This window comes from Macaca nemestrina, chromosome 17, assembly GCF_043159975.1.
Source record: "Macaca nemestrina isolate mMacNem1 chromosome 17, mMacNem.hap1, whole genome shotgun sequence".
NCBI lineage: Eukaryota > Metazoa > Chordata > Mammalia > Primates > Cercopithecidae > Macaca > Macaca nemestrina.
In genome coordinates, this window is record NC_092141.1 from 70220235 (window position 1) to 70244065 (window position 23831).

Sequence of the window (23831 nt, forward strand, 5' to 3'; positions counted from 1 at the left end):
CATGGGATTGTAGGAAAGATCAAATGACTGTAACTAAATTAGTGTACTGCATGATTTCTCAACAGCTGGCACTTCTTTGTTGTGGGGGACTGTCCTGTGCACTGCAGATATCAAGCAGCATCTCTGTCCTCATGGTGCATGTGCCTCCCTACTCCCCCAATTTGTGAAAATCAATAATTACTACAGACATTGCCAAATGTCTCCTGTGAGGACAAAATCATTGAGAACCATGAGGTTCAAATTACGGTCATCCCTTCTAGAAAAATTCAAAGCACAGGCTCTCATTAAATATTAGTGGTGAGTCACAGTAAACATAAGACTCAGTAAAAAAGGAAAACAAAAAACAAAACAGAAATTAATAGTGAGAACAAAGACTACTGCAGTCAAAGGAAAAGGACTCAAGAACAAGCTTGAAGAGAGCTTCCACTAGCCAAAGATCAGGTAACATTAGCATCATAAAGGACTACAATGGCTTGAAATACCTCAAATATGTTTCAATCAATGACTCACAGCCCCTTCATGAAAAACTTCAGTGACTGTCTTTAGAGGATGGTAGAAAACTAATGTTATTTTGAAAATTGGTAAATAAAAAACAACAAATTATGCTTTCTTCTATAAAAACTGTACCTCAGGGTAAACAAATAGTTGAAAAGGACAAGTTTACCCTTATAAACATATTCTAGCTAATAAAAGAAAAACAGAAATGATACAAGTAGAATATCACCATTCTTCAACTTCCAATGTAACAATGGGTCCAGGCAATTATCACCAGTGGTTGATAACACAAACAGTTTAGTCATTACGTGTCTTCTGATACAAGCATAATAAGGCCACCTTGTGTTTTCTCACAAAACTCAAAACCGGATTTATTCAAGTCTCTACTAGTTTTCAAGAAACACAAGGGACAGAAAAACACCAGTGTTTTTCAAATGCACTAAAAATAAGATGGATTAATAAATGGAAGGATGATTGTATGCTAAAATGTTAGTGGCAGAACCTAGGGAGTAGCTACACAGGTGTTCACTGTAAAATTCATTCAACTTCGTATCTGAGTAATTTCATAACAAAATTTGGAGAAGAAAACAGTGACACCACAGGACTTCTGCTTTTAGCAGAGTAATAGTGATCAGATTTACCTTTCAGTCATAAACTAGAAAACTGGACAACAGGCAGTATACGACTGAGAAACAAATGGGGTGGTCTCTAAGACTGCCCTGGTTTTCTGCCTGAAAGTACATTCTAGACTGCAGGGCAGGGAGAAGGATCTGAAGCAGAGCACAATAGCTTCACTGAATTGAGGAAGCAAATTCTCCCTAGATCAGAATTCAGAGACTAAGGAAACTGAAAATTGCAAGGCAGAATTCTTGAGAGGAGGAAGCTTTACAGAAAGAGCCCCAGAAATCTTCATTAGATCCCCGAGTGTTTGCTAAATATTAAAAGGTGCACGTATAGGGTGAAACTATCAGGCCAGGCAAGAGCAACTAGGCAGCTGTGAACTGAAATGGTTTCCACAGCTAACACAAGTCTGGGAGGCTTTTAAACTGTGACCAGTCAAAGTTGCATAGAGAATTCAAGAGAGAAGATCCTGCTTTAGTTGTGCAGTCAAACTACTAAGTCAGCCAACTCCTCACCGACCTAACAAATGACAAGGAATTTACTTGCCAGCAAAACAAAGCCTCTTTAAAGGAAGATAGCACAATCCACATGCTACAAGCAGGGAAAATTATTAATTGGATTTTTGGCTTAAAACATAAATAAAACATTGTTAGATATGCCAAGAGGCAAGAAAATAATACTATAGGTATACAATTTTTAAAAGAAAGTAGGCTGTGGGAAACTAAGGGATAAATAAAGTTTTCTCAACAAATAAATCACATAGTATGGATAGCTTATATCAAACCAACACTAACTGGAAAAGCCAGATTTAAAACACACACACACACACACACACACACACACACACACACACACACACACACACACACACACACACACTCTCTCTCTCTCTCTCTCAAAACGTAAGAAAAATGCTGACATAATGACAATATTGAGAGCCAAGATTCCAGAGAGGAAAAGAAGCTGGCCAACATAGTGAAAACCCGTCTCTACTAAAAATACAAAAATTAGCTGGGCATGGTGGCAGTGTCTGTAATCTCAGCTACTTGCTGAAGCAGAAGAATCACTTGAACCTGGGAGACGGAGGTTTCAGTAAGCCAAGGATTGTGCCACTGCACTCCAGCCTGGGCAACAGAGCGAGACTCCATCTTGAAAAAAAAAGAAAAAAGAAAAAAAAAACGAGCAGAGCTTTTGGTGGTCTTACAGGGCTGAATGGATAACACTAGAGACTTGAAATGTCAAATTATCAATAAAAAGAGAGGACAGGGAACTAAGCATGACAAGTACCCACTCTCCCAAAGAAAACGCTGAAGCTGTGAATGGTAGGAGGCTATGAAGCTAAGTGGAAAGTCTCTGAAAAGGACAGAGAGCTTCTGGCAGTCTTGTTGCTGAGGAGACTAGAATTAGATTTCAGGAAATGCTAAGAGGAGGAAAGGAGGCTGGGCTTGGTGGCTGATGCCTGTAATCCCAGCACTTTGGGAGGCCAAGGCGGGCAGATCACCTAAGGTCAGGAGTTCGAAACCAGCCTGGCCAACATGGTGAAACCCCGTCTCTACCAAAACTACAATAATTAGCTGGGCATGGAAGCATGTGCCTGTAGTCCCAGCTACTTGGGAAGCTGAGGCAGGAAGGAGAATCATATGAGCCCGGGAAGCAGACGTCGCAGTGAGCCGAGGTCATGCCACCGCACTGCAGCCTGGGCGACAAAGCAAGGCAAGGCTCCGACTCAAAAACAGAGAGAGAGAGAGAGAGAGAGAGAGAGAGAGAGAGAGAGAGAGAGAGAGAGAGAAGGAAACTGATCAACACTTGTTCTCAGCTGGAACTAAGAGAGAAACAGGGAAAAAAAAAAAAAGTTATTGTTTTGAGACAGAGTCTAGTTCTGTCACCCAGACTGGATGCAGTAACTTGATCTTGGCTCAGTGCAACCTCCACCTCCCAGATTCAAACCATTCTCCTGCCTCACCACCTGTGTAGCTGCCAACACAGCTGGTTAATTTTTTTTTTTTTTTTTTTTTTTTTGAGATGAAGAGATTGTGCCACTGCACTCCAGCCTGGTGACAGAGCGAGACTCCATCTTAGTGGGGCGGGGGGGGGGAGGGGGACGGGGGAGGGAACAAAAAACAAACAACAACAAAAAACAAAAAATCAGCCTGTGCAACATTGAGACCTCCATCTCAATAAAATAATAAAATAGATAAAAGACTTTGATACATGAAAAAATTCCTGTGTTCCCTTAATTAATACTGTAATGCTATCAATTCTCTTTGAAGGGACTCCCAAGAAATATTCAATTTAATACTTATGAAGGAATTAATACCAAAGTAAAATATTCACCATTTTCTGTTAATCATAGCATATTTGTCCAAAACACTAAAAAAATCCTTTTGGCTCAAGGACAAGTTATAATCATTTGATTTTGCTTTGCATTTGATATTTGTTATTTAACTCATCCACTGTTAACATTTGGAAAGATTTTCATAGGTCTGGCAACTCTATCAAAATCAAGCGTATCCCACAACTGGCTCTTGAAGATCCATCAGAGTGAAGAAACAAAACATGTAAGCTTCTATTTTATCTCAGTCTTTCAAAATTTATTTTGTATGTGTCTTATAACGTATATATAAAACATCCTCATAACTGTTAAGAGGTAACTATTCTAAGCACAGAGTGATTTGAGTATTCTTTTAGTAGCTTTATGTCCTAAGGTACAACAATTTTCTACATGGCATGCTTGCTCCCTTCCAAATGTCTAACTAGTATTAAAAAGTTGGGCCTCCAAGGTCTATCGCACTCTGTCAAGGAAGAACTTATCAAATTATTAACTTTTAATACTGACTCATACTAACTCTAGTTCATTAGTCCTCAACCATGGTGTCATGAAACTGGATTTAAATAGGTGGAATCAAAATTAGGAAGCCTAGAATTATATATTAACACCTTTATCTACCCTGATGTCTACAGAAAACCTGGTCATAGCCATAAGAGAATGCCCTGTACAAAAATGCCACTCTTCAAGTGTGATACAATGGGAAGAAGAGGAGGATTACTCGGAATTCTACGGAAGCCAGCTTTAAAATTTAGCTCACAGCAATCCCCCTAAGATAACATGGACTACAAAATTCTAAAATGATGCCATTAACATTGCCAATTTGTTAGGAAATGCTACTTTTTAAAAAATTGAAAAGAAATGCTATTGAGGGCAATAAAAAAATTTCAAGGGTATGTTAGTAATACATGTAGCCATTATTTATTCTACTGGTTATTAGTACAAAAAAACCCAGCCTTTTCAACCATTCATTTCCAAACACTGATGGTTTCCACTGCCAGACTATACACAGGTGTCTAATGGTCCACAGTAAATTGAGAATGAGAATACAGTAAATTATTAATAAAACTACATTCCTTTCCTTTTTTAAAAACAATACTATTTGTCTTATGGTTTAATTATAAACATAATTTCACTTAACAAATAAAAAGCAACCCTATTTTAAAATTGGCTGGTACCTATTTTAATAACTTTATTGATCTGAAATCTTAGTACGCTTAGGTTAAGTTATAAACACCTACCTCACTTAGACACTGGGCCAGGAAAAGAACATAATGGCATATATTATAACAACTTTCTACTGGAGTGCTTCTTCATTCACTTAATTACTAACGTCTACCATACTAGACCCCCAGTAAATAGCAATATAGGCGATTCAGTAATTACAACTAGTAATTCCATCATTTTATAATAAAATTATGATTTAGGAAGTACTCCATGTTCTCCATGAGCCTTACTCTGATATTCACTTGCCACACCCTAGTGATTAGTCCTTAGATTACATTTAAAATATTCCACCTTCAGAGTTGTAGAGGCCTTACACTATTATATCCTCCAGCATTACTACTGTTAGTCTGTCTTTCCACCTCCAGTCTCTTGTGCCAATCCATCCCAAACATAATAGTTACTGATTGGCCAGGCGTGGTAGCTCATGCCTGTAATCCCAGCACTTTGGGAGGCCAGGGTGGGCAGATCAGCTGAAGTCAGGAGTTCGAGACCAGTCTGGCCAAAGAGACCAGCCTGGCCAACATGGTGAAACCTTGTCTCCACTAAAAATACAAGTATTAGCCAGGCGTGGTGGTGGATGCCTGTAATCCCAGCTACTCAGGAGGCTGAGGCAGGAAAATTCCTTGAACCCAGGAGGCGGAGGCTGCGGTGAGCTGAGATCGTGCCATCGCACTCCAGGCTGAGTGACACAGCAAGACTCCGACTTTAAAAAAAAAAAAGTTACAGATTTACCTCCCCCAAAATAGCTTATGACACTTCTCCGTTCAAAACATTAAAACTTATAGACTGAAACCCAAATCAACAGTTTGGGAATTCAAGGCTTCCTATTATTTACTGATAGATCTCATTTCTGTTTATTCCCAACAAGTTTAACTTACTGAACTCTTTGTTTTAGTCATTGATTTTAAGAAGTACAAGTGATACAACATAGCAGCCCCCCCTCCTTTTTTTTTTTTTTAAAAAAAAGAGGGAGTCTTGCTCTGTCACCAGGCTGGAATGCTGTGGCAAGATCTCAGCTCACTGCAACCTCCAACTTCTTGGTTCAAGCCTCAGCCTCTCGAGTAGCTGGGATTACAGGCACGTGCCACTATGCCCAGCTAATTTTTGTATTTTTAGTAGAGATGGGGTTTCATCATGTTGGCCAGGGTGGTCTCAATCTTCTGACCTCGCGATCTGCCCACCTTGGCCTCCCAAAGTGCTGGGATTACAGGCATGAGCCACCGCGCCTGGCCAACCTTTTTAAGGGCAAAAGAGTTACTGCAGTAAATGTGCATCTCAATTTTAAGATATATTCCAGCCATAATTCAACTAAGCTGACAGCCCTTTAAAAACATAGTAATTGGGCTGGGTGCAGTGGCTCACGCCTGTAATCCCAGCACTTTGGGAGGCCGAGGCGGGCGAAATCCCCTGAGGTCAGGAGTTTGAGACCAGCCTGGCCAACGTGGTAAAACCCTGTCGCTACTAAAAATACAACAATTAGCCAAGTGTGGTGGTGCATGGCTGTCTGTAATCTCAGCTACTCAGGAGGCTGAGGCAGGAGAATTGCTTGAACCTGGGAGGTGGAGGTTGCAGTGAGCCAAGATCGCGCCACTGCACTCTAGCCTGAGCAACAGGGAGACTCCACCAAAACACACACACACAAAACACAGTAACTGGGCCGGGTGCAGTGGCTCATGCCTATAATCCCAGCACTTTGGGAGGCCGAGGCAGGTGGATCACTTGAGGTCAGGAGTTCAAGACCAGCCTGGCCAACATGGTGAAACCTCGTCTCTACTAAAAATGCAAAATATAGCTGGGCATGGTGGTGTATGCCTGTAACCCCAGCTACTAGGGAGAATGAGGCAGGAGAATCGCTTGAATCCGGGAGAAGGAGGTTGCAGTGAGCCGAGATCGCGCCATTGCACTCCGGCCTAAGCAACAGAGCAAGACTCCACCTCAAAGAAAAAACAAAAAAAACTGAATGAGTTCCCTCAAGTGTGTTTTATATTTGGTTCTGGAATGCAGTAGAGATCATTTAAGATGTAGGTAAGGAAAAAATATTAATCACTTGTTTTGTGTGTTCTGTACTCACAATAAATGTGAACTGTCATGTAACAGTATTAGAACATAATTTACATGTTAACTTATTTGCTCTGTCTTTAGAAAGTAAGCTCCATGAAGGTAAGGGCTTTGTTTTGCTTACTAACGCAACCTGGCTGCCCTGAACAATACGGTGGGCACTCAAAAATGCTCTTGAATAAATCTGCCTGGAAAACCGAGCAATTCAAGGTGACAGAAGGCAAGATGGTTGGTTGCTCATCAGCAAATACCACTGAGGTCATGTAGTGAGCAAGGAGCCATGTGAGACACAGAAAGCAACCTAGTCAGAAGGAATGGTGTGTGTCTCCAACTCTGGCAGAACTCCAGTTTTCTGCTAGATCTAGTACATGGTCTATTTCCCAAAGTAAACTAATTTCTCTGTCTTATTTTTCATGCAGCTTAATTTTGTGTCAGGATGATTCTGTTTTAGAAACTGGCATTGGAACAAAAGGATATTTAGTTTTATGCCTATCCCTTGCCTAAGCTACCTTTTATAAGTACATTCAAAGCTACATTTGTTCTTAGGCATCGATCAAAAGAAGGTTTGCTACTTCACATATTAAAAAACGAAATCGGCCGGGCGCGGTGGCTCAAGCCTGTAATCCCAGCACTTTGGGAGGCCGAGACGGGCGGATCACGAGGTCAGGAGATCGAGACCATCCTGGGTAACACAGTGAAACCCCGTGTCTACTAAAAATACAAAAACTTAGCCGGGCGAGGTGGCAGGCGCCTGTAGTCCCAGCTACTCGGGAGGCTGAGGCAGGAGAATGGCGTGAACCCGGGAGGCGGAGCTTGCAGTGAGCTGAGATCTGGCCACTGCACTCCAGCCTGGGCGACAGAGCGAGACTCCGTCTCAAAAAAAAAAAAAAAAAAAAAAAAAAAACGAAATCCAGGAGGGCACCACATACTTCAGAAAATTTTTATACGACTCCTAGATGTCATGCCACAGTGGCTGGTAAACTGCCAAAACAGAGGAAGGGTGCTTTATTTTCATGTGGTGTTTTTTTTGTTTTTTTTTTTTAAATGTAAAAGCATTCTGTGTTAAATTCATCAAGGAATTGACAAAAAGCTACTTTCCTACACTTCACAGTAATATGTTTTCTGACATTCCTGTTATCAATTCCTCTGAAAATCATTTAGACATATACGACTATTAGTTAAAAAAAAAAAAAAAACTGAGACTGAAATGCCAACATGAAAACCCTGCCAAATCCTTTACTCTTTTCTATTTCTGCCATTTTGATATTTCAAGTAGAGTCCAAGGAATAGACAGGAAGAAATGGTATCGCCTGACAGTCAATTCTAACAATTCTTTCCTTTAAGGAGAACATGGCAAACTTACACAGTACAACTGCATACGAGAACCAAACAAGGAAAGTACTGAAAATTCACCACGCAAATACTAATTGTTCAGCAATTCTCTCATCTCCCTTGTCATTAGCAAATACGTTGCTAGTGGCTCCCTTAAGAAAAATTCCCATTCTCTGTTCTCTTTTACAGCAACGTTCTTTGAAAGTGTTATCTACAATCGTTCCCTCAATTCCTTCTGTGGCTTTCTCTCCTGAATCCACTCCAACCAAGCTTTCATTCACCCTTCTCCCTCTACCAAAACTGCTCACCAATGTCTGCAACAACCCCGCCCCACTAAATTCAATGGTCTCAATTCTCAGTCTTCATCTTACTGGTCCTGTCTGTAGCAACTGTCACACACAATCCAATCCCTCCTCCTCCTTCTCCGAAACGCTTTCTCCACTTGCCTTTCACATACCACACTCTCTTCATGCCACACTCTCTTGGTTTTTCTTCTACTTTATTGGTCACTCCCTTCCCAATCCTTTCTTCATCTTTCACAGGAATGAGGAGGAATACCTAAGCTCTGGAATACCTCAAAGGACTAATCTGTATACTTCTTCTCTATCTGAGCTCTCCAGCACTCTCTATCCCCCTCTACTGCATTTCTCTCTCCAGGATTTTTTTTTTTTTCAGATGGAGTCTCACTTTATCATCCAGGCTGGAGTGCAGTGGCGCGACCATGGCTCACTGCAGTGTCAACCTGGTGGGCTCAAATGATCCTCCCGCCTCAGCCTCCTGAGCAGGTGGACTACAGGCACTCGCTACCACAGCTGGCTTTTTGTTTTTTTAGACATGGGGTCTCATTATGTTGCCCAGACTGGTCTCAAACTCCTGAACTCAAGTGATCCTCCTTCCTCGGCCTTCCAAAGTGCCAGGATTACAGGTAGGAGCCACTGTGCCTAGCCTCTCTCCAAGATTTAATGCTATAGGACACACTGCAGAGTTAATGTATTATTTTCTTTCTCTTAACAACGAGAACATTTCACAGGGTAAGCAGTTTTGCCTGTTTTGTTTAGTGTTGTATACCCAGTGACTAGACAGATTTAGCTCGTTGCAGGAAGCCAATAAATATTTGTTGAAAGAATGAATGAACAACAAAAATGGTAACAGTAACAACCACTTTGTACTAGGAACTTACCAACCAGACATTCCAATAAGCATGTTACATACATTTCACTTAATCCTCAAACAACCTTATGAGATCTCTGAGGCTTTGGAGAGGAGTGGAAATCGGGGTGGTTAACATGCACCAAATTACCAAACTACTAAGTGGTAGTACCATGATTCAAACCCAAGTTTATCATCTTCAAAGATAATGCTCTTAATTCCTGCACAGTACCATTTTACTGAGTATTATTATTTCATTAGTTGTGGAATAAAGTCAACTGCTATTTGAAGAGTCAGCAATCTAAAATTCCCTGCAGTTGTGAATTAATCTCCATTTCCTTTGTGAAGACAAACTTTTTTTTAGTAACATCAATTTAAAAATTTTAGTGAAGATTCCTTTTTTTTTCTGAAGCAGGGTCTCACTCTGTCACCCAAGCTTAAGTACAGTGGCACAAATACAGTTCAAAGCAGCCTCAACCTTATGGGTTCAAGCAATCCTTCTGCCTCAGCCTCCTGAGTAGCTGGGACTACAGATGTGCACCACCATGCTTAATTTTTAAATATTTTGTAGAGATGAAGGTCTCACTATATTGCCCAGGCTGGTATTCAATTCCTAGGCTCAAGTGATCCTCCCAAAGTGCTGGGATCACAGGCATGAGCCGCTGCGCATGGCCAAGATTCTTTTTTAGGGCAAAGGATTCTTTTTTTTTTTTTTTTTTTTTTTGAGACGGAGTCTCGCTCTGTCGCCCAGCCCAGGCTGGAGTGCAGTGGCGCGATCTCGGCTCACTGCAAGCTCCGCCTCCCGGGTTCACGCCATTCTCCTGCCTCAGCCTCCCGAGTAGCTGGGACTACAGGCGCCCACAACCGCGCCCGGCTAATTTTTTGTAATTTTAGTAGAGACGGGGTTTCACCGTGGTCTCGATCTCCTGACCTTGTGATCCGCCCGCCTCGGCCTCCCAAAGTGCTGGGATTACAGGCGTGAGCCACCGCGCCCGGCCAGGGCAAAGGATTCTATACTGCCATTTTCAGTGGCAACAATGAAGGTGAGAGGGCACACTATTCTCCTTCAAAGTGTTAATGGCAGTTCTTAAACTTTCAATCTCTCCCACTTCTATTAAAAAGCTCAAGACAGTGGTTTTCAAAACTAGCTGCAGAGTCACCTAGGAGCTTTGTGTTTTCTGAAAACAAGATTCCAACACCCAACTCCAGAGCAAACAGGGCCCAGAAACCCAGCATTTTATAAAGCTCCCCAGAAGACCTTGGTGGTTAGTCAAGTTTAGAAAACACCAAAGTTGGCAAGAGACTAACTCTCTATCTGAGCATCTGGCTCACTGCTTGACAATGACCAACTCTCTCATCTGTACCGACCTTCTTGGAAAGAGGAACAATGCTGTTGGGTCGAACAAGCCTCCGTTTCTTACAGCTCAGTACAGGACGTGTCCGGGCTGCCACACAGGTGCCATCAGATGATGAAGAGACTAGATTCAGTCGTTGCTTTTTATGTAATTGTTCCTCAGCATCAGAGCTGTCACCTGGAATGTGGTCTGCCAAGACAGGCTGAAGACTATACAAGGGGAAGGAAGAGTATTCTCAGAACACACAAATAAACAAAATAAACAAACAACAACAACAACAAGAAAACACAAACAAAGCCTCTTATACTGGTTCAACCTCTATTTGCTAATGTTCAGACACAAAGAAGCATTCTAGAGCAGAAGCAGGTCTCCTCCTGATGTCTGCTAATCTACCTGTGTGCGCTTATGTGTAAGGCTCTTGGTGCACATTAACTACATCATGTATGAAAGGCAAAAAGAGTCAGTAAATAAACTCAAGTTCTAGTGATTGAGTTCTCCTCTACAACAAACACATGAGTAAATAAAGTCTAGAGAACTACAACTGGTTAGAAAATGATGAATTTTGCAAATGTTAATGGGCTTCCTTAGGATCAGATCTATGAATCTTGAATTTTAGGGGTGTTGTACACATCATTCACTTGTATAGGATCTCCCTGAATTTTTTTTTTTTCTCCCTTGAATCTTAATAAATATAGATTTACAACTATAGCCTTTGGAGATCTAATCTGTCCTAGAGCAGAGAATGTTAATATAAACACTTCCGAGGAATTCCTGTAAGATTAAAACAATAATAATTCACAATAACTGTAGTGTCTTTTATTTTACTCCATGCCCATTCCATTTTAGTAGGTAAAAGGAAAATACACAATTAATTAAAACACATTGCTTCATTATACAGTGAAGATTAAAAATGTTACTAAGTGATAAGGCTTCCGCTTCTTTAAACCAGGGTCAGTCCTGGCTAGCTAAAGAAAACTAAGAGCTCCAAAACACCTTTACAAGTCTAAGAATAGGAAGTAGAAGAGCTAAAACTTACGTGTTAATAACTCCATTGACAGGTCTGAGTGCTCCACATGATTTGGTAGACAGTGACTCTGAAACATGACCAATAATAGGGGGACCATGGTTTTCCAATGGCTGAGAAAAAGACTCAATCTGAGTAAGAAAAAGGAAAAAAAAAAATTAACATGAACCCAACAGCACCCCTGCTTGAAAAGCACCACCACTTCATTTGCACAAAGCACCTAAAACTTCTGATGACCAATTTGAAAACCAAAACTTGAATGACTGAGGAAAAAGAAAATAAGAGAATCAGTGGCCAGGTATGGTGGCTCACAACTATAATTGCAGCACTTTGGGAGGCCAAGGCAGGAGGATTGCTTGAGACCAGGAGTTTTGAGACCAGCCTGGGCAACACAGTGAGAGACAGAGAGAGACGAGAGAGAGAAAGAGACAGAGACAGAGAAAGAAGAGAGAGAGAGAGAGAGAGAGAGAGAGAGAGAGAGAGAAGGAGAATATGACATTAGCTTTGCTTTGGGGGAAAAAGGGATGAAGAATCCAAATGTACAGACTAAAAGTAAGTACCTATTGACAGGAAAATGACCTCAACAATTCTATGGAACGGAAGCTTAGCAAAACAATTACATAGTAACATAAGCCTTCAACTAATGATCAAGAAGGATATACTAATATCAGTATCAAGATGACTAAGAGGCCGGGCACGGTGGCTCACGCCTGTAATCCCAGCACTTTGGGAGGCCGAGGCGGGCGGATCACAAGGTCAGGAGATCGAGACCACGGTGAAACCCCGTCTCTACTAAAAATACAAAAAATTAGCCGGGCGCGGTTGTGGGCGCCTGTAGTCCCAGCTACTCGGGAGGCTGAGGCAGGAGAATGGCGTGAACCCGGGAGGCGGAGCTTGCAGTGAGCCGAGATCGCGCCACTGCACTCCAGCCTGGGCGACAGAGCGAGACTCCGTCTCCAAAAAAAAAAAAAAAAAAAAAAAAAAAAAAAGATGACTAAGAGGAAATTTAAATGTAGTCAGTATCTGCTTAACTCTAACAAAGTATACTAGAAGCTTGTTTTCTAAAAACCATGTTTTGTTTAAAAATACACACACAGACCGGGGATGGTGGTTCATGACTGTAATCCTGGCATTTTGAGAGGCCAAGGCAGGAGGATCTCTTGAGTCCAGGAGTTTAAGACCAGTCTGGGCAACATGACAAAACCCCAACTCTACAAAAAAATAAAAAATTAGCCGGGCATGGTGGTGCATGCATATAGTCCCAGCTACTCAGGAGCCTGAGGTGGGAAGAGGATCACCTGAGCCAGGAGGCAGAGGCTGCTGTGAGCCATGATCATGCCACTGTACTCCAGCCTGGGTGACAGAGTGAGACCCTGTCTCAATGAATGAATGAATAAACAAACAAATAAACACACACACACACATTTTTCCCTGACAGAAAACAAAGTTAATAAAATCTCAATGAATTTAATTATCTGATGGTATCAGATACTATTGTCTTCAGAGTATTCAAATATATGTTTAGAATATAAAATGAAACAACAGATGAGAAAGAATATAAAAAGTTTGATTTGCAGTATTCAAAACAAATTATATATTTACTAGGCTCCAAAGGGATAGGAATAGTTTGAATGCCAGTCATATGGCACCTCTGAGGTATATGCAATAAAGCAACAGATGCAGCTATCCCTCAGTTCTAGCAAGTGTTGAAATATCCCAGAAAGGCTGTGGGTCTTTGACTCCTTACTTTATTTTTTTGAGATGAAGTCTTGCTCTCCCACCCAAGCTGCAGTGCAGTGGCATGATATCAGCTCACCGTAGCCTCCGCCTCCCTGGTTCAAGCGATTCTCCTGCTTTGGCCTCCCTGAGTAGCTGGGATTACAGGCACACGCTACCATGCCCATGTAATTTTTGTATTTTTAGTAGACACGGGGTTTTGCCATGTTGGCCAGGCTGGTCTTGAACTTCTCACCTCAAGTGATCCGCCCTCCTTGGCCTCCCAAAATGCTGGGATTACAGGTGTCCACCACACCTAACCTGTCTCCTTACACTTGAACTGACTCTGGGGCATGCTGAAGTTCTCTTTCCTATAAAAGCTTTCAAGGTAAATATTCCTATAAATGCTTCCTATAAAAGCTTCCAAGGTAAATATTCCTATAAATGCTTCCTATAAATGCTTTCAAGGTAAATATTTTGAGGCTGAAATTCTATTTTTCAATACTGCTGATTTTTTTTTTTTTGTCTTTATACCCCCAAGGAGAAAACACCAAAGGACTGAACCTGAAAGTAGTCCTAGACAAGCATCAAAAAAGAACAGATTGAGGCTGGGTGTGGTGGCTCATGCCTGTAATCCCAGCACTTTGGGAGGCTGAAGCAGACAGATCACCTGAGGTCAAGAGTTTGAGACCAACCTGGCCAACATCGTAAAATCCTGTCTCTACTCAAAATACAAAATTAGCTGGGCATGGTGGCACATGTCTATAATCCTGGCTCCTCCGGGAGGCTGAGGCATGAGAATCACTAGAACCCAGGAGGTGGAGGTTGCAGTGAGTCAAAATCACGCCACTGCACTGCAGCCTGTGAGACAGAGACAGACTCTGTCTCCAAAACAAAACAAAACACACACAAAAAAGCAGATTGGGGAGGTAAAGTTTTAATACAAATTATCCTAAAATACAGATGAAACTATATACACAGATTAAGTCACAGAAGTATGCTACAATGAGTGAACACTGAGAAAAGGCTGTCTTTTTTGTTGGATATCCTGTACATCTACTAAGATATCACAAACATCTTGAACAACTGTCAATACTATCAAAATTATAGTAAATCTGGCATAGACACATTGCCTTAAGCTCTACACAGATTTCCCTTGGAAAGCAACACGGTATTAAGTAGCAAGACCTATAAGGATATTCTTATCTTCTGACAAAATATTCTAACCAATTTTTAAAAATCTACCCTAAAGGAGTAACTCAACAAACACACCCCCAAAAATCTTATTCACAAAGGTGGTCACTGCAATGATATTTATCAATAATCTAAATACACTCAATAGTTATAAGCATTTTAACTATAGTTATCAGTTGTGGTACACCAAATCAAAATATTAAAAAGAACCATAAAAGATATTTCTTCTCTTATGCAAGAAGAGATTTCAAGAGACAAAAATAATAGTTTAATACAGTTGTAGTGACTAAAAATATACATACATAGATAACAAGACAAAGAGTGTTACACTTGTAAAACTATTCTGAAATTTTCTTTACATTTTAGGTAATATTTTTATATTAAAAAGAAACCCCCATAAAACCAAATACCCCCCTGAATGCTAGTAAGGATTTTACTGCACAGGGGAAACCTCAAAAAGACTAAACAAATATGGTATGACAAAGAACAAGAAAAATCAAAAGAATTTAAAATTCAGGTTGGCATTAACTAACAGATGTATCACTTCAGGCATGTTATAGGTTTTCTAGATTTCAGAAGTTCTGGTTTAGATGAAAAAGTTTCCTTTCAATAGAAAAATGTTGTTTAAAAAAAAAAAAAAACTCAAGAGTTTTTTGCTGAAATACCAATCCTTACTTCTGTTAATTTTATATTCACTTAAAACATAGCTTTCAGCATTAAATTATGGCAGTGATTTGATTTATATACCCACATGTTCTAGAAGGCACTACGTTTAAGAAATGGGTTGACTGACTCTCCATTTGATTAAGTTTTCTCGTAGGGATTATGAGATTTAACTGCAAGGACACTTGTCAAGATAAAATGTTTCCGCTCTCTAACAAAATCTCAATTCAAAACATTTATCTTTCTTATAGAAACTCTGAAGAAGAATATGTAAACTAAAATCACCAGTAATGTCACCATCCATATAGCTAACTACTACTGCTATAACAGCCTGTCTTGTTTCTCATGCCTGCAGGTGTATATATTTAAATACTATTCAGCTTTAATATGAATGTTATTATTTTCTTATAAAAACCTGAATCTTCCTGGAATAATTTAGCTCCCAAATCAAAATTGAAGTCAACAGGCAGCACATTACTAACATGAAAATGTTGTCAAGAACATGAAGTATACAGAGATCAACAGCATAAACATCAGAAAGGGACTGTGGCTGGCCTGCATTCCCAGCCACACAAAAGGAAGCACTGGATATTCAGGAAGGATCTACTTAAGATCTTGGGAAATTCTGTAATCGAGCTAATATCCAAAAGCAGGCATTTGGACACGTCCTGCAACCCATCATCAATGCAAAGAGATTAAAATATTAATCCCAATCATAGTGTTCCATTTGGAAAAAGAAAAACATAAACACATAAACACACACAATTTCACCTAGCTCCTTAAATGCCGGCGCTCTCCCTTGAGACAAAATGAACACTTCCTATCCTGCAGTCTAAAAGGCTGCAAACACAGAGGGTAGAGACACATTAACAAACACTTCAGAAATATTAAATCCGCATAATAATTTCAGCTTCATTATTACTACTGCAGTGGTTTACATCATTAGTGTTTTTAGAAAACTAAAGCATGACTCAGATATCTGCTATCCAATAGGCAACTGCAAAAAGGATGAAAGAACTTAAGACTCTACTACCTAGAAAACAGGGATTATCATTGAAACTTCCATTTGAATTTTATTTGATGTTCAGATGAACTCAGGGTTTACGTATCCCACAGCCAGAAAGAAAAGAGTAGAAAAGCTAAAGTGGTAGACAGAGTGCCTCTGTAATCCCCTCCTCTCCAAAGCAGGGCCCTAGGGGATTATCTTTTGGCGTAATCTTACAGTTACAGGTAGCAAGGAGGGTTGCTGAATTGTTTTACCCCTGATTGAAACGGCCAGGTGTACAGCATAAAATTACTAACACAGCAATGAGATTCAAATTTGTTATTCACACAAAGCAGGCATCTGATTCATTACTCCACTTTCTGGGCCAGATCAAGTACGTGTGACAAAGAGGCCTTGAATGAAAAGCTAAGACTAAATAGTTTTTATGGGGGTGGTTTTTTCTAGGGTTTAAGAACCAGTGTCTACTAGATTTGTTTTACCAAAAAGTAGAGAGAGGGTTAAAGGGTAAAAACAGAGAGTCACGCACTTAAAAACACACAATGAAATTAAACTCTACCTGCAAGTATGTATGTATTTTTACTTTATTCAATTAATGCCATGTCACACCTGCTTGCAATGTCATTTTTTTAAATGCATCACATTCATTTGGCTAGAAAAGTCAACAGTTCAGTTTTGGTTAGTTATTCCCTTCCCGACAAACATTAAAATGGGAAGAAAATGCTAACTGGGTGACAGGAATTTAACTTTTATTCCTGGTTTAAAATAGTTTTTGACTTTGTATGACTGATTTCATGTCTCAAGCCCACCCAGCCCCCATTTCAATGATACTGAGCATAGTTTTGCTTAAATTCACCAAAATACTGCTGGCCTATAAATAGTATACTAGCCATTTCCATTAGCTAGCACCATGGCCATAAAATTGTACTAAACAAGGAGTGGAAAGTTCTGAAAATTCCATTTTCACCAAGTTATTGCCGAGGCTTTAATTTCTGCATACGTGGGGCTATGTGCCTCACCTCCCTGCTTCTGCAGGTTGAGGATAAAAGAAAATCTATACAATTACATGAGAACAATTTTGAACCATTTTTTAAAAGTTTTAATTAGCATAATGCTGTTACAAATCCAATGGTTCCTAAACCTAAGATTCATGTTTACCAACACATGAAAATACCTATCTAGAATTTAAAGAAATATAGCAAATGCAAAAATGCATCTTAAATTCTTATTGTTCAACTTATTTATCCATAGTCCAATTTACTGTAAAAGACCTAACCTGTCAGTGTTTTCTAACACCGTGGGTCAAATATTTCTCGGTCAATATCTATCCCTTTACCTTCTACCCCAAAACCCTTGTCAGGCCAATGAACCACTCACTGTCCCTAGTGACTGCAAAACTTCAAAGAAGGGAAGAGTATTCCTGCTTAAACCAATGGAATGAAGATGTAGCTTGGACTGTGTAAAAAGAAACAGCAATAGCTTACATTTTTAGCATGCCTTTCTTCTGAGAAAGCATTAGCTCTTCACTTAATAGTACACTTGTTTTTCTCATCACTTCAGTAAAGTAGGATGAGTAAGGAAAGGGTAAAGGAGCAGGATCATTTTATAAACAGAAACTAACACACAAATAATGTGTTGCTTGTTAATTGCCATAGAAGCAATGCTTTTGCTAAACAAAACCCTCCTTAACTTCAAATCTAGTATTTTAAAAAATATTTACCCAAGAAGGAGATTTTAAAAAATATATGCATGTGTCTGCTCATAGGTGCAAAAAAATACAGGAAAGATAATCCAAAACGTACTGAAATTGCTAACCTACAGGAGGTTGAATGAGAAAAGGATATAAAGAGAGAATGTATAACTTTTAGAACCACAATAATGTTTCACATACAAAAATAAAAATTAACAGTGGGAGGTGGGGGAACCAGGGAAGGCTAGAATTGGAATATTGTAGTAACAAACGAACCTAACTGTATTACAAAACAACATAACCATACTGAAAAATTTGGTGGAAGGAAATAACCTATGTAACTTCAAAAAACTGTATTTTGACTGCGTAACAGTTAACATACTGCACAAAAATATTGTACTCTAGTCAGTAAATGTGTTTTTCACAGGGGTATTAGATGACAATTGTGAGACTATATGGGTACTAGGATTAAACGAGCATCAATAAGGAAGGGGGGAAGGCTGCTGTGTTGAACTGGTATGAACTTATGGTTTTTAATATATATATACAGGCAAGTAGATACAGAAATATAGATGTGTGTGTATGCATGTGTGAGCATAGATACACGTTTCCTTGCTTTGCCTTTTGAGTCATCCTAGAAGCAGTGACACTTACGAAGTAACAATGAGCACCACTAGTACTCAGATTTTAGTTTATAATAAAAGGAACCTGAGCTGGAGTAGGCAAAATACAAGAGTAACCTGGAACATCTAGTAGCAGAAAGTATTTCAAAATATAAGCAGTACATGCTAAAAGGACACAGGAGCCAATCTGAAAGAGCGCCCAGTACCCAAAATTGAGGTAACTGGAGCGACTGTATAACAGTAATAGGTTATAATCTATTAAATAAAATTAATATCCATGGGTGCATCCTGATATTAACAACTGAGTGAATGAATGAGTAAATAAATGAGGGGGGAAGACACCTCTTCCAAACAGAATTCCATTTAATACAGGTAGGAAATAGAACAATCACCCTTCAGTAAACAACACAGCAATAACTGCTGTAGGAAAAAGTCATCAGTGAACAATAAAATTATGGGTGAAAATATAATGAGCAACAGAATATTTACATAGCATCTCCCTATAAGGCAGTCATTTATTCCAGCTGGGCAAAATGGCAAAACCCTGTCACAACAAAAAACATAAAAATTTGCTATGGTGGCACATGCCTGTGATCCCAGTTACTTGGGAGGCTGAGAGATGGGAGGACAGCTGAGCCAGGGAGGTGAAGGCTGGAGTGGTGACCACGACATTGCACTCCAGCCTGGGTGACAGAGTAAGACCCTATCTCTAAATAAATAAATCTATTGTCGTTTATTACAAAGGGGAAAACGCTGATTTTACAGAGGAGAAACCTGTCAGGCACCACCTTAACCAAGGGAACAAACCTATCATCACTATTAGAAACACAAGTCAACATCATGAACCCTCTGTAGGGTAGTGAAGAGTACAGTGTCTTCTGTGGCATTCCTGTAAAACAATGCGTAACCTCTAGTAATGAGAAAACACCAAAAAACACCAATTTGTGGAACGCTATACAAAATAACTGACCAGAAATTTTGTATCCAAGTAACGGAAGACAAAAACTGAGAACTCTCACATACTGAAGGACCCTTAGAGACACAAAAACTAAAAGCAATGACAGATTCTGGACAACAGAAAGGACATTAATAAGAAAACTAATAATACAGAAATTCAAATAAATTGTCTATTACTCTGCATAAATTCAATGTTAATTTCAATGTTAATCAATGTTAATTTTGTGGTTCTGATAATTAACGATTATTGTGGCAAGATGTGTTAACATTAGGGAAAGCTGGGTGAAAATTATATAGAGACTCTGTACTACTATTTGAACACACACACACACTCTCTCTTTCTTTCTGACACAATCTCGCTCTGTTGGCCAGGCTGGAGTGCAGTGGCACGATCTTGGCTCACAGCAAACCTCTGCCTCCTGGGTTCAAGTGGTTCTTGTGCCTCAGCCTCCCAAGTAGCTGGGATTACAGGCACACACCACCACACCTGGCTAATTTTTGTATTTTTAGTAGAGACGGGGTTTCACCATGTTGGCCAGGCTGGTCTCAAACTTCTGGCCTCAGGTGATCCGCCCGCCTCTGCCTCCCAAAGTGCTGGGATTTTAGGTCACCATGCCCAGCCTAAAATCGTATTTTAAAAGAACGAAGAAAAAATATATCTAGCATTAAAAAAAAAAAAACTTCATTCATATGTAAATCTGTACAGTCTACAGGTTCCTATCAGTTACAGGATAAAGTACTCAAGATAAATATAGAATCCATTCTGAACTGGCCGAAACATCCAACACTCCATCACAGAAAAGTATTTGCAGTTCCCTGATAATGCTAGGCTCTTTCAAGTCTATGCTGCATTACACATTACTCCCTGCTGGAACTCACTCCCTATACCATCCTTCAGCAAGTCCATAAGGCTCAGAAACAAGTACATCATTCCCTAGGAAGCTACCTTTGCTGATTCCCTCCAGCACTCCCACTATATGCTTACTGGACCAACAAGAAGCACTCAAGAAAAGACAAGACACCTGATTCTACTTACACAGTTTTTCAGACACAAAGTGCAGTCTGGAACAATAACAAGTTTTTACTAACTTTCATTATCTATCAAACATTGCTAAAAGCAAATCATACATTTTAACTTTGTAAGAAGGCTGGAAATCAGGTAGTGGGAGGAGAGTGGGACTCCTCCAATTTGGTTCTTGTTTTTAAAAATTGTTTTGACTATTGGCCAGGTACAGTGGCTCACGCCTGTAATCCCAGCACTCTGGAAGGCCGAGGCAGGTGGATCACTTGAGGTCAGGAGTTCAAGAGCAGCCTGGCCAACATGGTGAAACCCCATCTCTACTAAAAATACAAAAACTAGCTGGGTGTGGTGGCACATGCCTGTAATCCCAGCTACTCGGAAGGCTGAGGCAGAAGAATCACTTGAACCCGGGAGGTGGAGGTTGCAGTGAGTGAGCCCAGATTACACCCCAGCACTCCAGCCTGAGTGACAGGGCGAGACTTTATCTCCAAAAAAAAAAAAAAAAAAAAAATTGTTTTGGCTATTGAAAGTACTTTATGTTTCCATACACATTTGAAAATCAATGTTCAACTGTTACCAAAAACAGCACAACAAGGCCGGGCACGGTGGCTCACACCTGTAATCCCAGCACTTTGGGAGGCCGAGGCAGGTGGATCACAAGGTCAGGAAATCGAGACCACGGTGAAACCCCGTCTCTACTAAAAATACAAAAAACTAGCCGGGCACGGTGGTGGGCGCCTGTAGTCCCAGCTACTCAGGAGGCTGAGGCAGGAGAATGGCGTGAACCCGGGAGGCGGAGCTTGCAGTGAGCTGAGATCGCGCCACTGCACTCCAGCCTGGGTGACAGAGTGAGATTCCATCTCAAAAAACAAAAACAAAAACAAAAACAAAAACAGTACAACATAAACCAAAAAATCTTGCTGGGATTTTTCACTGGCTTTGCATTGAATCTGTGTGTCTAACACTGACTCTTCTAACGCACAACTATAGCATACATCTCCATTCACTTATGTAATCTTTTTCAGGAGTTTTATGGTTTCAGCAATAAAGTCATTAATGTCTTTTGTTAGACTTATTCCTAAGTATTTTATGTTTCTTGATGCTACTGCAAATGGAACTGTTTCTCTGGGTCATTTTTCAATTGTTTGCTCTAATAAATCAAAACAGAATTGACTTTTATATATTGACCCTGTATATGGAGACCCTGACTAAATTTATAATTCTCATAGGTTTAGGCAATTCCATGGGGTTTCTATGTATTGTAACTTCAAATACAAGCAGTTTGGCCCTATCTTTTCCAATTTCCATGCCTTTCATTGTTTTTTTCTTGCTGTGTTGCATTAGCCAAGACAGAGTACAATGTTTTTGTTTGTTTGAGGCAGGTTCTCACTCTGTTGCCCAGGCTCAAGTGATCTCAGCTCAGTGCAACCTCCACTACCTGGGCTTAAGAGCAATTCTCCCACCTCAGCTTCCAGAGTAATGAGAACTACAGGTGCATGCCCCCACACCAGGCTCATTTTTGTATCTTTTGTAGAGATGGGGTTTCGTCATGTTGCCTGAGCTGGTCTTGAACTCCGAGGCTCAAGCGATCCGCCCACCTTGGCCTCCCAGAGTGCTGGGATTATAGGCATGAGCCACTGTGCCCAGCCTACAATGTTTTTAGGATGTATTTTTTTCCTAATTGTAGGCCAACAAAAAAAGCACTTTCACCAAGTAGTGTGAGTTAGTTAGGCACTGTTTGTTTTTTCCTAATTTTTAAACAGCATCACAGCTCAGGAATCAGGTTGTCTTCACCTTTTGATTTTCACGATTTTGACTACAAAGTTGTGATTCTCATGGCTATTAGTCTCAAAGTTTCATGATTTATTTATTTATTTATTTAGAGACAGAGTCTCACTCTGTTGCCCAGGCTGCAGTGCAGGGCCATGATCTCGGCTCACTGCAATCTCTGTCTCCTGAGTTCAAGAGATTCTCTTGCTTCAGCCTCCTGAGTAGCTGGGATTACAGGCGTCTGCCACCACACCTGGATAATTTTTGTATTTTTTGTAGAGATTGGGTTTCCCCATGTTGGCCAGACTGGGGAAACTTCTGAAACTTCTGCCCTCAGGTGATCCACCCACCTCGGCCTCCCAAAGTGCTGGGATTACAGGCGTGAGCCACCGTGCTCGGCCTAAAGTTTCATACATTTGTAAACTGACTTTTCAAATTCAAAAATCCAGCCATTAAGTTCCTCAACTTTTTCCATCTTATTTTTTCCCCTTTTTCCTCATGACTAGAATATTCTCGTGTTTATTCATATGTATAATAATTTTCTATTGTATACAATGTATGCAATACATTATAGAGACTCTGAATTTAGTTAGCTTTTCCTAAAGAGTGTTTGGAGTCTATTTTGGTTCCCTCCTTAATCCTATGGTGAAAGCCTTAGTGCTGGGAAACATTCTTTAACTCTTTTAAGTGTGAGCTTTTACTGGTTTCAATCAAAGTCCTCTGGTTTTTGCCAAGTATAGCTGGAATTCAAACTCCAAATTCTGCCTTCCCTGCATTAGGCAATGATGATCTTCTCTGCTCAGCTCTTTTAGCCTTCCAATGTTGCTTTCCACTATGTCCTATAAAATCTTCCCTAAATGTGTGCAGTTCAGGGGTGAGCACAAAGATCTGAAAGGGGTTCAAATAGATTGTGGGCCTATGCCCCTCCCCATGTCCCATAGCTCCCTCTTTGCCACTACTCCCTCCTTCAATTTCTACCTACTTGGTAGCCCTGAACTCCATCCTCTGAGAACATACAAGCCCATGAGGCAGTGACTATTGAATTCTAGAAGCTCTGGGGCACATGGACTGAGAATGCTCTCTTCTCTTCCTGGCAATGCTTTCTGTCTGAAATTTTGCTGACAAATTGTTGAGTAATTTACCTAGTAACATGTACAGGCTCCAAGTCTGTCTTTCTTTGCTCATTACTTTTTCTTAAGCAGGGGAAAGCAGGCTTCTATTTGTTGAAGAGAGAGAATGAGAAGGTGGGGAAGATAAAAGGCATGTTTCAGAACACTAGAGAACAACTCTCAACCGCTTTTTACATTCTCTCTTTCCAAGGGCACACCCTCTTTGTTCAAAAGGAGTCTTCAATTTCACAGAAGCATTTATCTGTACACACATGACTTATCGGCAGCTACCAAGCTAGAGGCCCGTAAGTTTTCTCTCCCTCAGCTAGCCTTACACCTTTAAAACTGCCTTTGAGTCAGAAATAAGAGGTTAAAAAAAAAAAAAAAAGAGGCATTTTTCTAGGCATTCCTCCTTAGGTCTTCCCTTCCTCTAACCCACTGCTCTGTGGTATAAAAACAGTGCCCACTTCCCCAACCCAGAAAATATTCCTTGATTTG

The 23831-nt window shown here is 40.3% G+C and overlaps 1 protein-coding gene across 23 annotated transcripts in view; it reads right to left on the bottom strand.

Annotated features, from left to right (window-relative positions):
- The window catches only part of LOC105468500 (KAT8 regulatory NSL complex subunit 1), a 198877-nt gene that overhangs the window by 24867 nt on the left and 150179 nt on the right, over positions 1-23831 (bottom strand). For all 23 annotated transcript variants that reach the window (XM_071083340.1, XM_071083337.1, XM_071083344.1 and 20 more), the window contains 2 exons: positions 11600-11718; positions 10577-10772 (listed from right to left, as the gene is read on the bottom strand). In XM_071083340.1, coding sequence (XP_070939441.1) covers positions 10577-10772; positions 11600-11718 — 315 coding nt within the window. The remainder of the gene's footprint in view (positions 1-10576; positions 10773-11599; positions 11719-23831) is intronic.